The sequence below is a fragment of the Trachinotus anak genome, unplaced genomic scaffold (assembly GCF_046630095.1).
Source record: "Trachinotus anak isolate AG129_WGS33_773 ecotype Australia unplaced genomic scaffold, CSIRO_AGI_Tana_v1 ptg000028l, whole genome shotgun sequence".
NCBI classification, from domain to species: Eukaryota; Metazoa; Chordata; class Actinopteri; order Carangiformes; family Carangidae; genus Trachinotus; species Trachinotus anak.
In genome coordinates this window covers 17,647,617-17,660,291 of record NW_027273879.1, presented here as the reverse complement: position 1 = coordinate 17,660,291, position 12,675 = coordinate 17,647,617, and the positions used below count along the sequence as shown (strand labels likewise).

At 40.1% G+C, this 12,675-nt stretch overlaps 1 protein-coding gene across 2 annotated transcripts in view; it reads right to left on the bottom strand.

Annotated features, from left to right (window-relative positions):
- arrdc1b (arrestin domain containing 1b) overlaps positions 1-12,675 on the bottom strand; it is a 37,482-nt gene that overhangs the window by 17,212 nt on the left and 7,595 nt on the right. For both annotated transcript variants that reach the window (XM_071466100.1, XM_071466101.1), the window contains exon 2: positions 725-835. In XM_071466100.1, coding sequence (XP_071322201.1) covers positions 725-835 — 111 coding nt within the window. The remainder of the gene's footprint in view (positions 1-724; positions 836-12,675) is intronic.

The window sequence follows — 12,675 nt, the reverse complement described above, 5'->3', positions numbered from 1 at the left end:
GCGGTATCCGCAACACATACAAAAGATGGAAGATCACACTGATAACAAAAGGTCCTGTAAGCTCTCGCTTCCGCAGGCGAGCAGGGCCTCACAGCTGCAGGGCAGAATGGCTCCCAGAGACTGGAGGAAAATGCTAAATCTGCTCTGTGTGGAGCATGTCCAGCCTTCTCATCAGACACTGCTGGACACTGATAACCACGTCTCACCTCAATGAGAGACAGCATGCAGAGAGGGAGGCTGCAACATCCCTACAGGGAACTGTTACTCTGACTGACTGAGGCGTTTAACTCCGCACTGGCTGCAGAAAGGTCTGCAAAAAACCTGCTGCTGACATTGTGAGATTAAGCTGCTGCAGCAATTTCCCATAAACCAAATGATGTGAGCGGCGGCAGCCATCAGTCATGTCACACCTCTGACATTTCAGTGCTCTCAGATGAGAGAGATAAAGTTTGTTTGTTATACATGCACAATATCAGCAGACATTCACATCTCAGTCACATGTATGTGATAGTGTTTGCTGTGCCATTGCTTTTGCATGTTTAAACTACAAGGTTTCCTTAACTTCCAGGCAGCCATTGGCTTCCAGTCACTTTGGTACAGATGAAATGAAATCTATTGAGTAGAAAGAATTCAGTTTTTTTTTCATTGTGTTCATAAATAAACAGCTGCCTGGAAAGTAGGAACTGTGCATGCTATTAAATTTTGCAACTTTTACTGTCATCACCTTTATCAGCAATGGACAGCGTGCTGTTGAAGTACTGCTCCTCCAGAGTCCAGGAGGTGTCATTCATTTTGTTGGAGATCCCACATGAGCCCTGACAGTTCACCTTGATTGCTGCAAGAAGAGGAGAGAAAAACACGAATCAATCCAGTGTCAATGTCAGTGTTTCATGGTTTCAGCATCTGAAACTTTGCATGTTTGCTTTTTAACAAATTTGCAACATTAAAAATACATTGGACTACAGATAAGAATTGTTTTCATTCAAAATCAGTTTAGTCTATTTTCATTTTCTGTGCATGTTTGAACAAATGAATCAAATCATGATGTGTGACACTCGTGACTTGTCCTGTCTTGTTTTCTAACTATAGTGACATTAAACATCTTCTTCAGGACAAAGACGAGCATTACACCAAAATTACTGCCAAATGGTCCTTCATTATATTTGGAATGGCCACGCTCTGTGAGGCTCACATGGTGACATAGCACAGAACATATACAGTATGTTATCAGAAAGCTGGGTCTAAGCAGTTTGGGCATTGTAGTGTGAAAAATACAGGCCAGCAGCACTATACACACTGATTAGCATGAGAATGACTCACAAAGAGAGACATCTCACTAATTCATTATGGGCCTCTGCTACTGAAATGTGCATTCTGCTGCAGTGATAAATAATCTGTCAGAAGGGGCTGTGGTTTCTGTCAACAGGAGGAGGAACTCCACCAAGGAGCTGCTGTGAAATTAAATAGGTTACTGTGAATAAAGACCTGGATACTTCAGGTTTGACCGGTTTAGATCGTATCACTGATTGTGCTTCACCTACTGGATCATGTTACATCAACATTTTGCAGGGATGATGACGTTTAGGATGTTGCAATAGGTTAGACAAGACACTTTACAGCTGGACGCACAAATGAACATAAAAAGATGTACAGAGACAACAATTCATTGTTTTTGAGCCTGGTTAAAGGTCCCATGTGTCACTCAGAAAACAGTCAGCCAATCAGAAGAGAGGCTCAGAGAGTGACAGAAAACAACCTGTTCTTGCTAGAACTCGAGAGCAGTGGTTTCCAACCCGTGGAGGTATTGTAGTATCAAAATGGATAGCTCGTTGGCAACAGGAAAAAGTAAAAAGAAAGACATTCAAGAGTGACCCCCCCCCCCGTCTAAATAACAAAAGGAAATTGATCCTCCTGCATGTTCCAGTTCAGTCTTCAATGTTTGATTGTTATCATTCAAATGAAAAGTGCTCTAAGAACACATTATTCAACCTCCTTATTGTTAGGGCCCTCAACATTTTTGAGATTTTCAATGTGGCCATGAGTTGTGGAGGTTGTGGACGGCTGCTCTAGAGAGAGGCATGAGAGAGGAGATGTAAAACTATACTGACATGGTTTTTAGTACTTAAACAACAAATATATATTCTTATAGATACCAAAAATTCAAATGAAAGACCAGAAAAGTGTAAAAAAAAAAAAAAAAAAAAGGGAGCTTTAAGTCTGAGGCGGCTTGTCAACATGCAGTAGATGCTGATTTGGGAAAAACAAAAACTTTAAATTAGCAGAAGCAACACAAGGACAAAGAGCTGTTAAAGAACAAGAGTCAAATTATTGCCTTAGTATATTCGGTTAACACAAGGGAGCTGGTGAAGGTAACCAACATGTTCTCCTGTGCCACTGTTTAGGGTACAGGAAATTATGTTATCATTCTCTCACGCTTGATATAAACGTCAAGAAGATAACATCATGTTTACGTCACACAAAAGTCACATGATGCTGCTCTGAGTTCACACTGGTGCTGCACGTGTCCTGTGACACAAAACAACAGTTCACCTGCAAAGACAAAACACTGAAGTGAGCAGCAGGAACAGCACTGCAGTGTGAACGCAGCCGGTCTGTGTGTGTGTGTGTGTGTGTGTGTGTGTGTGTGTGTGTCACCCCTCCTCTCTTTATCCCTCTTGTCTTTCTGTTGATCTGTCTGTGAGGAAATGAAAACCCTCTGATAATGCGCACACACACACACACATCACAACTGTGACAGAAGCCAGAGGATTAAACACAAAGATGGCCCAGCCTCAGTATTATCTCAATACTCTGATAAGCAGACAGACAGATAAGGCTAAGTGTTGTTCTAAATGCTTTGCAGTGGTCCCAGTATGATATCTGAATTTCTTTATCTGAGTATAAAAGAAATAAACTAAACTCCTCAAATGCATCAGTGACTAATTTCACCTTCATCTTGACAGCCGTGCAATATCATCTCAAAAATATACAACAAAATAAAATTAATAACACTGAGTTAAAACAGGAAAAATCTAACAAGTGAAAACAAGAACAAGAATCACTTCAAGGATTTGAAACAAACTGTCTGTACTTGACGGTGCTGGTTGGAGAATGAATAAATCTTTTATCATGGTATATGCAAGGGAAATCAGGATAATATACATTTTCTGTTGGTTCAACTGAGAAACTGTTTATAGAGAAAATAACCATAATCTTTTGTACTTTTGCAAAGGTCAATATTTAGTAGACTAAATAATTCCTCAATGAATCAAAACAAAATCAGATTAAATGATAATGAAAACAAGCCATGCTAGCAGCTCTGTGAGGCTGTGCTTAAGACACAGCCAAGCTTTAATGCAAGGTAAATTTATTTGTAAAGCACATTATCACACACAGAGGTCATTCAATGTGCTTAATATAAATAAAAGAAGCATCAAAAATAGATTGAGCCATAAAATAGGAAAAACAGATTAAACTAAATGCTAACACCAGCATGCTAACATGCTCACAATAACAATGTTATCATGCAGATGTTTAGTGGCTGTAATTTCTACCATGTTCTCCATGCCATAGCTAAGAACTGCTGAGACTGATAAGGCGGTCATTTATTTTGCAGGTGTTCGCTCATAAACAAAAAGTACTGGACAGATTAAAACTTGGTTTGATGCCACAGTCTCACCAGATGAAATGTTCAAATGTGTGAACCAAATTTCATGACAACCCACCCAATAGCGGGAGAGATATTTCACTCAAAACCAAAAGTGAGAACCTCATAGTGGGACAAGAGGAAAAGTCAGGAGATCAGCAGTGTCAGTAGGATTTATCCTTAAAGCACCATAAATATCTGCACAAAGCTTCATAGCAATTCGTCCAATACTTGTCAATATATTTAAGTCCAATAATGTTAATCTGCTGGTGGAGCTATTTGTTGAGATACTTCAGACAGGAGGAGACCGACATCACCATCCCTAAAGCCATTCTGCTACTAGCATAGCCAAAAATCTGTCATTTGTAGCGCTAATATCATCACATTGATTAAATCCTCCTTTGAATCCAATATTACCATTAAGCAGTGTTGCTCACTGATTTGCAATATTTCCCACAGTGGTCTAAAACAAGTCGTCATACTGACCAACACTGCATCACAGTTTTTACGCAGCAGTACAGACACGATGAAACCATAAACACACTCTGATGTAGAAAATATCCTGCCACAGACCAATCACAGCTCACACCCACGCAGTATCCTCCGAGCCTGTGCTGGCATCATAAAACACACACACACACACACACACACACGCACACAAACACACACACAGAGTGGCAGATGGCTGCGCTCTCCACACCGGCAGGACTGCTGGCACAGTTCTGGGGAAGAGGGAGGGACCTCTGCTGCCGGCAAAAACAAAAACTAAAATCTGTGGCTCATAAAACAGAGCGGTGTCCTTCAACCAGTCACAGTCTCATCCATTCATCCATTGGTCATTAATTAAACCCTGCAATCTGCCCCTTCAGCCATCTGCCTCATTCCCACACCACATTAACACAACCTCTGAGCTTTCTGGAGTCATCACCCTTCACAGACGCAACAATAGAATTGTAAAAACACAAATATGACAGAGGAAAGCCATTATTGTGACGAGTTACTGTTTACAGCTGTGTTTTCTGGGACAGTGAAGAGCTCATCCCACGAAAGGTCAGTACAGGGGTAATCTGTTAATATCCCAGCAGCAGCAGGAAGAGCGGCAGCAGCACAGCTGAATAGTGAATAGTTGTGTTATAAGGGACGGGCTGCTTTGGCAGAGGGACTGGCTGTGGCTGAGAAATGAGCTAGCCTCTCCACAGTCACATGAGAGGACAGACATCAATGAAGTGTGTCTCCACGTCTCACCACAGACACACCAAGCCCAAAAAAATCCAAAACCTAAACTTAACCTTGAGTTTGGTGTCATCTCATAATACTAACCCATTTTAAATTAGCATCGGAGTAATTAGATATTTCTTTTCCTTTGGCAGTGACTTTCTGTTCTTCCCTGCCTTCTCCTTCTCTGGCAGTGAGAATTATTTTTATGTCCAACCCGCTTTTATTGCCTCATTGCTTTCCACCTTGAATGACATCTGTTAGGTTAATGAATGATTAAGGACTCAAACCTGTGACGTTGTGGTCATGTGCTCAACTATGACCTAGAACATCAGGTTATCTGACACCATGCTTTATTTTGAGGAAGGTAATCATGAGTAATCAAAACTTTGGTGACACGCCTACATGCTTCTACTGACAGTCAATATATTGCTGTATGGGATTGCATTTATTTTTCAAAATTATACACAATGGAAGTGGGTGCAGGTTTTCTTTTTATTATTCACACAGAACTGTTTTGCACATGTTGGCCTGAATAAATATAGATTTGTTCTATTTTAGTCTTTTTGCTGAGGATAATACATCTTCGGTCAACAGTTCGGGAAATGTGTTAACAATTTAGCCTTTAGGAAAACACAGTGCTGCTCACTTATTTTAATGTAAAAGAAATTTAAGTTACCAAAATAAATTTTGAGAAATTCTTTACACACATTTATCTGATGTAACTGAATGAAGAGTTGAATTGAAATGAATCAGCTCTGGACTTTGTAATTTAAAATCGTATCAAATCAGAAGATCAGTGTAGATGTCCAGCCCTACTTAATATAAACCTATTACGGTTGCTAAGAATTTAAACCAGAGATTACACTTGGGTTTTGGTCAGTAAATATGAGCAAAATCTAAACTTTATGTGTGAAAACATCACATTAAGCATATACTGTGCATGAGGGGTTAAATACCAAATCAAATGAGGTCCCTCCCTTTATACCACCACAGTGTGAGGGCTGAGTGTACACTGTCAACACAGCGCCCCACACAACTTCATTCACTAAGGTCTGACAAGGCTCAACAGGCATTTTGGGACAGGTTTCAATTCAAGTATGTTATTATATAATAATTATACAGGAGACTGGACAAACTCATTGGACTACTCATCAGGCTGCCTATTTGTCTTTCTGATCTGAAAAAAATTTGATTAATTTGAGGCAAGAAATTGGCTTTTAAGTTCCAGTTTCTTGTTAAATGTGTGATCTACGATGCCTCGTGCAAGTAATTATTCACAAACTAAAATTCTACATTGCAAACTCAAGTCACAAAGTTTAGTTTGGTTTTCTGAAGCAGACAACTTCTAACTTGCTCTCACACCAGCAGCTATGATCCTAACTGGGAGCTGCCAGCACATGAATCCACGCCGACTCTCCACAGAATAAACCACAGCCTCAGGGAGACCGGCTCTCAGTAGTGAGAGGGAAGCCAGCAGCCGAGCATGCTCTGACTCAGCAGCTGTCTGGATTTGTTGCCAACACACTGGAGTCTGTCCAGGTCCTTTCCAAGGTTCAATGAGAGTGTGTGTAGGCGGAGATGATCCTGGTGCTACTACTCATTAGATTTTACGAATTAGACGGTGTGGGCCGACAGATCCAGGAGAGAGGATGTAATCGATAGCGCTTCTAGACCTGGCTGCTTAAACATGACTGCTGTGTTTTATTGTATCAAAGGATTCTCTGATGTGGGTGAGAACAGGGTAATGGGGTTCATGGAGGATGTGGCTCAGAGTCAGAGGTGTGGTACTGATGAGTAAGTAGATCACAGGTTGAGCACAGATAACATCCTGTTTTATGCCAGTGTGCATCTGTAAAGGAAACCCTGGTGTGACTGCACTTGCCCACCACACCTGACTGCATTATAACATTCTTCATTTCACCCTCCTCCATGTACATCAAGGAATCATGTATTATCATGCTTATACCTGGGCTGGTTATTACTGAAACTTTGCAGTACTGGTGCTGATACAATACCTTACTAAACACAGTACTGACAGGTATTTTAAAGCTGGTTTTTATGTATGTATTATTTTAAGTACTGAATATAGCACTGCAATTGGCTGGTAGAGAGTACAGTATGTATGTACACAAAGATATATGACAAATAAAATGAATCTTGAATCTTGAATATTATTTTCATTGTCAATTAATCTGCCAATTATTTTTTTACCACAATTTCCAACCGCTCAAGTTGGTGCCATCAAATTTCTTGATTTGTCAAAGCAACAGTCAAAACATCCAAAAATATTCTGTTTACTACGATGTAAGACAAAACAGCAGCAAAATCTCACTTTTGAGATGATCGAACGATTAAACATTTGCCATGTTTGCTTGAAAAATGACCTAAACTCTTAATCTATTATCAAAATAGTTGCCGGTAAATTTTCTATCAATTGGCTAATCAATAAATCGACTCATCATTGCAGCTCTAGTTGAATGAAAAAACTTTGCCTTAATAACAACCTTAAAATAATTGTTCAAACCATCAACCACGTCTTATAAAACTTTGTTTTGATTTTAACCAACATTTAGGTCACTTTTATCTAGCTTTTATTTAGCTTAATTGTTGGCATGTAGCAGCTGTACAAAATACTGTCACCATGGTTACCTACAGCTTAGCATGGTTAAAATGTTGACATGTGTCGATGTGAAATTTTAACAGATACTGAGCAACCATACATAAAGGAGTATTTTCTGTAGGCATGGGAACTTTTATTTAGCTAATGTCTTTGTTTTGTTTGTTGATTCTGCTACAATGTCCTTGTTGCGCCTATAAGAATATACTGTACATATACCCCCCCCCCCCCCCCCCCCCCCCATAAGCCTATTTTGAGGATATGTTTTTCCCTCACATTTTTTTTTGACAAAATCATCAATGCCGCTTTTCTCCTCCACCCTCTCCCTTTTGCAGAAATGTTGTCCTTTAGGACACACTTCCCTGAGAAAATATGTTCCAGTTACGCAATACTGTTGTTTGCTCCGTCATCAGCTTTTCCAAACAGAGGCACTTTATTTTATTACTGGGTTTCTTTACATTTAAACAAAGAAATCATGTTTGTGCATATATATATATATATATATATATATATATATATATATATATATACATACACACACACACACACACACGCGCGCACACACACACACAAACAAAACATTGAGAAATATTACTTTAGCAACAAATAATTATTTTTACCAAGAAAAGCAGCAGAACTGTGTGTGTGGGATAATGGGCTCATACATCATTACATGAGGAAAATGAGTCAGCTTATTGGGGAAGTACACAGGGAAGTCAGACTGATAATGACAATTCCTTATTTACACTGATTACACTAGTCTAACGTCAGCTGATGGTCTGAAGCACAAAGGAGCCTCAGAGTGTTTGTCTAAGGTCTGGACTTCACAAGAACAAAGCAGACAGAGAAAACCCTCAGCCTCTCAGACTCAAGAGGGCACAGAATAACGGTGTCTTTACAACAACTAGGATTTCATTTGACTTGGTGAATGACTTTAATTGATCAACATTCCTCACATTCACAATCAGGCTCCTCGGACGTCACTTATACATTCCAGCATAATGAGGCTTGGAAACTCCCAAAGAAGCGTCTGTATGATAATATTGAATTGTTTTAAACTGAAAATTATGTAGAAATGCTGCAAACCACAAAATCTGGAAGGTATACAACAGCTCACACTGTCATCTAATAAGGTTTGATAATCAAATGGCTCACTCACAGATTAGCTTTTGATATAAACATGCAGTACATCTAACTGACATGGAACACTTGCATTGCTCATGAAGGAACTTACATTAAGTTCAACTTAAAGGTCCCATATTGTATAAAGTGAGGTTTAAAGTGAGAAGCTGCTCCAGGATCTATATTAATATTGTGAAAGTATCAAAGCCTCAGTCCACAGAGAAATGCACACAGCCTGTATTCAGTAACTGAGCCTTAAAATGAGCTGCCCACCTGGACCCACCATCCAACCTTGCAGGATTTGGTTTCTGTGAGTGTTGACCTGAAATCTACTATATTTTTATTCACTCAGAAAACAGTCAGCCAATCAGAGGAGAGACTCTGTGCCTCTCTTCTGATTGGTTCACCAACCTGTTGTTACTAGAGCTCCAGAGAGAAGCCTGAGAGAGGAGATGTAAAACTATAAAACAGTGAGGTTGTTTTTAGTTCTTAAAACCATAAATGCATCTTCTGATGGATATCAACACTTCAAATAAAACTCCAGAGAATTGTCAAATATGGGACATTTGAGGTTAAATTTGTATTTCCCAGGCGCTACTAGTCCCGTCTTGATGGGCAAACCATCCTGCTCTTACATTATTCATGGAGAGACATGTTCATTTTTGACATTGCACAAAGATGAATTCCAGTTTTGTTTTCTCAGGTCTGCGCTCAGAGAGAAAGGATTTTTTCTGGGGGAGTTTGAGGATAATATTTTTTTATTGTAGCATTAACAATAGCCATGGATGGCATGAGAACAAATATTTCTCGTTTCTTTCACAAAGGTCACAGCCCTCACTCAGCACCTCAGGACAGCCGAGTAATCCGATGCCACGCTTAATACCTTCATTAAATCTTTAAGTGCTGCAAACAATTAGTCCCTCTCACTTTTCCAACATCTCCCCTCGTCTCCTTTCTAATGCCTCTCAGTGAGACATGTCAAACACAGCCACCTGATCTTATGATCTATCACTCCTGGCTGTAAGGGAATCCCCCACAGAACAGAGCCTGGGCTGTTCGTTCAGACATGTCCTGTGTAACCTCTCTGTACGAACAGTAACAGACACAAACGCTGCACTGGAAGCTGCTTCAGTGAATAAAAGATAAATATTACTGCACGTCATTATGGCTGCTGTTAGAGCTCTTCAGCAAAACCGTTTAAGGAACTAAAAAGCCACGGGAATCAAACTCAGGAAAATACACCCATCCTCCTTCTATCTCAAGAACCATGAAGATTACGCAACTCTGACTAACAGATAAGACTTCTTAAAACCTGTCTCACATGACATGATGACATTGGTGATTTAAAAAAAAAGAAATCAATAATAATCTGTGTGTGTTGTATCATGGGTCAGCTCAAGCACCAATATTCACCACCTCTGTAGTTGCTGACAAGCTTTGCACACATTGATCAGTTTATGATGTTTACTGTTTGCATTCAATTGAATTTAATTGAATGCAAACAGTAATTTGTATGGACAATACACACAAACCCCTGCATACAGTACGTTTGCATGCATGTGTAAGAGGCTTATCCCTGCAGAGGTTACATCACAAAACAATCAGCAGACATGTAATCTTTAGTCTGTGCACTCACTCCCACATTTCCCATCATGCTTTGAAATTTCCACATTTCACTGCATGAGGCTCAAATCCAGACAAACATGGTGACCTGATGAGACACACACTGCCTCTGTATTCTGTCTGCTGACAACAAAAACATTGACGATGCTCATATATTTAGCAGCTAAATTGTCAACTGGTTTATCATATATCAGGGAATGAATCTTTTTATTCTCCAGATAGTTTTTATATTTTGTTGACTTGACATTTGTATGAGGCTTGCTTGGGAATCATGACGTGTAAACACAGCCTCTCCGCTAGCCTGGATCTCTTTTGATGGTATCTATGTCAGCAGAGACCCACATTTAAGCATTAGCTTCTCCCTCGTGGCTATCAGCAGTGTCCTCAGTTGACCTGATCTCATTTTACTGGTTTCACATACAAAGCAGCTTGTTTCAGAACTTGAATCAAGTTGCATCTTAAAAAAAACAAGATTTTAGGATCAAGATATTCAAGACAGTGTAAGGCACAACTAGACACTGTTGTCACACTTTTACCTCCTTAATAATGGCAGTGGAGGCCAAAAGATCTGGTTGTTATGAATCATAAATCAAAGTTCAGTCAGTCATCAATTCTCTTTTATATTTATTATCATATCAAACTGTTAAATCAGGTGGTTTCATGTGGATTACTGCTATACCTACAAGTATCATTAAAACTGGCCTGCACTGTGTTTTGTATCCAGGTAGCTGTAACAGAGGGATTTTTTCTGCTCCACACTGAAAGTCATTGACTTTGATTGTTTGATTAGTCATTTCGAACCAGCTGACGCCCAACACTGACCTTCAGCCCTCTGCCGCTCCCTCTGAATGTAACTGTCAGAGCTAAATCACAGCTAACTTTACGATGGGGGAGCGTTTGAGATGATACAGTGGTCTTGTTGTTGCATTTGCAGCTGCAGCAGTGACGTATGATAAACAATGATATCAGTGCCATCCAAAGACTTGGGCTACTGGTGCCAACACATGATCCATTTTTATGAGCCCATCTTTGTAAAGAAGCCGTTGTCTGGAGAGGGCTGACGTGGAGCTGAGTTTCAACTGCCATGAGTGACCTTTCCTTTTTAGGTGAAGTAGGTTCAACAATTACAGCTGCCAGTGGTCTGAGGCTTCTAGAAAACCAACCAGGACAGCAGACCTGAAACCCTCTGTCTCATTTGAGCCAGTGGTTAAAAACTTGTAGCCCTTCACAAACATGATTTCCCACAACTATGAATTCTGAAATGTGTGTGAAACTGTGTCTTGTTTACAAGAGCATGACTCAGAGACTTGAGATAAAAATGAAGGCGGCAGCTGTGAAAGAAAACAGAAGTATCTAATATCCTGAATTGAACATGACACTAAAAACTGTTGAGCAACTCATGTTTTTTTCATAATCAGTGAGTATTATAATAATTTGATCTGGTTTTGTGGTTTGTTTCACTTGACCAACTGTCCAAAACCAAACAACAAACACTGAATTTATAGTAACATAAAACACAGACAAGCAGCAAACACACACACTCATTCAGCCAGGTTCATTTCTAAATAGAAGCTTTAAAAGACATAATCTGTGCGCCTTGCAGCAAGGTATTCACTGTGTTTAATTGCTTCACACATAGAAACATTGTTTAGAGATTCTCAGTGGGATTCATTCCATTCAATAAAAAGTTAAATCTCCAATAATTCATGTTTTTGGGCTTTTGGGTCAAAGAAATTCACAAGGGTTCGGGTTAGGGTTAGGGCTCTTCAGCTACTAAATGTTCCACTTCCTTCACCAGCTACTTGTCTGCTGTTTGGTGCTCAACAGGTAATGTTGTTGCTAAAAAACAGCTGCCTAATGCTGTTGGAAATGACCCTGAGGCTGGACCACACAGTAAATGTAACTTAAAGCCAAAACTATGAAGGAAAAAGAGACTAAAGGCGTCGGAGTTGTGGTCCAGCTTCCAGCAAAGGGACTGTTTTCACATTGCCCTGTGGGCCTGAATCACCACATCATGTAACATTTCACTCCCAACAACATACCAGTGCGGCCATAAAGCAACTTGTTATCTCCCAGCTAGAGTTTGCTATCTTTAGTTTCCTCTTCGGCAGGCACAGCTGACATTTTGTTCCACTTTCACAGAAGAATGGCATCCTCTCGGCAAACTGCTTTCGCTCTTTTTCTCGTTTTACAGCACAGGAAGTGGGACAGCGTTTCAAAGAGGGGGTGTGGGGCGATCAGGGGGTGTATCTATGCTTATGAGGGTGAATGAGACAGAATCCTCTTATGACAGACCTAAATAACCAGCCGTGGGGTTAGACAGGGTGTTGGTTATGGAGGTCAAAGCATAGTTATTATTAACATGACTAAGTCCAAAGGGAGAGGGAGCAGCTGGTGCAAAGGTTTCCAGCTGACAGTACCAATTCTATGGGCGCAGCACGCTGACTGA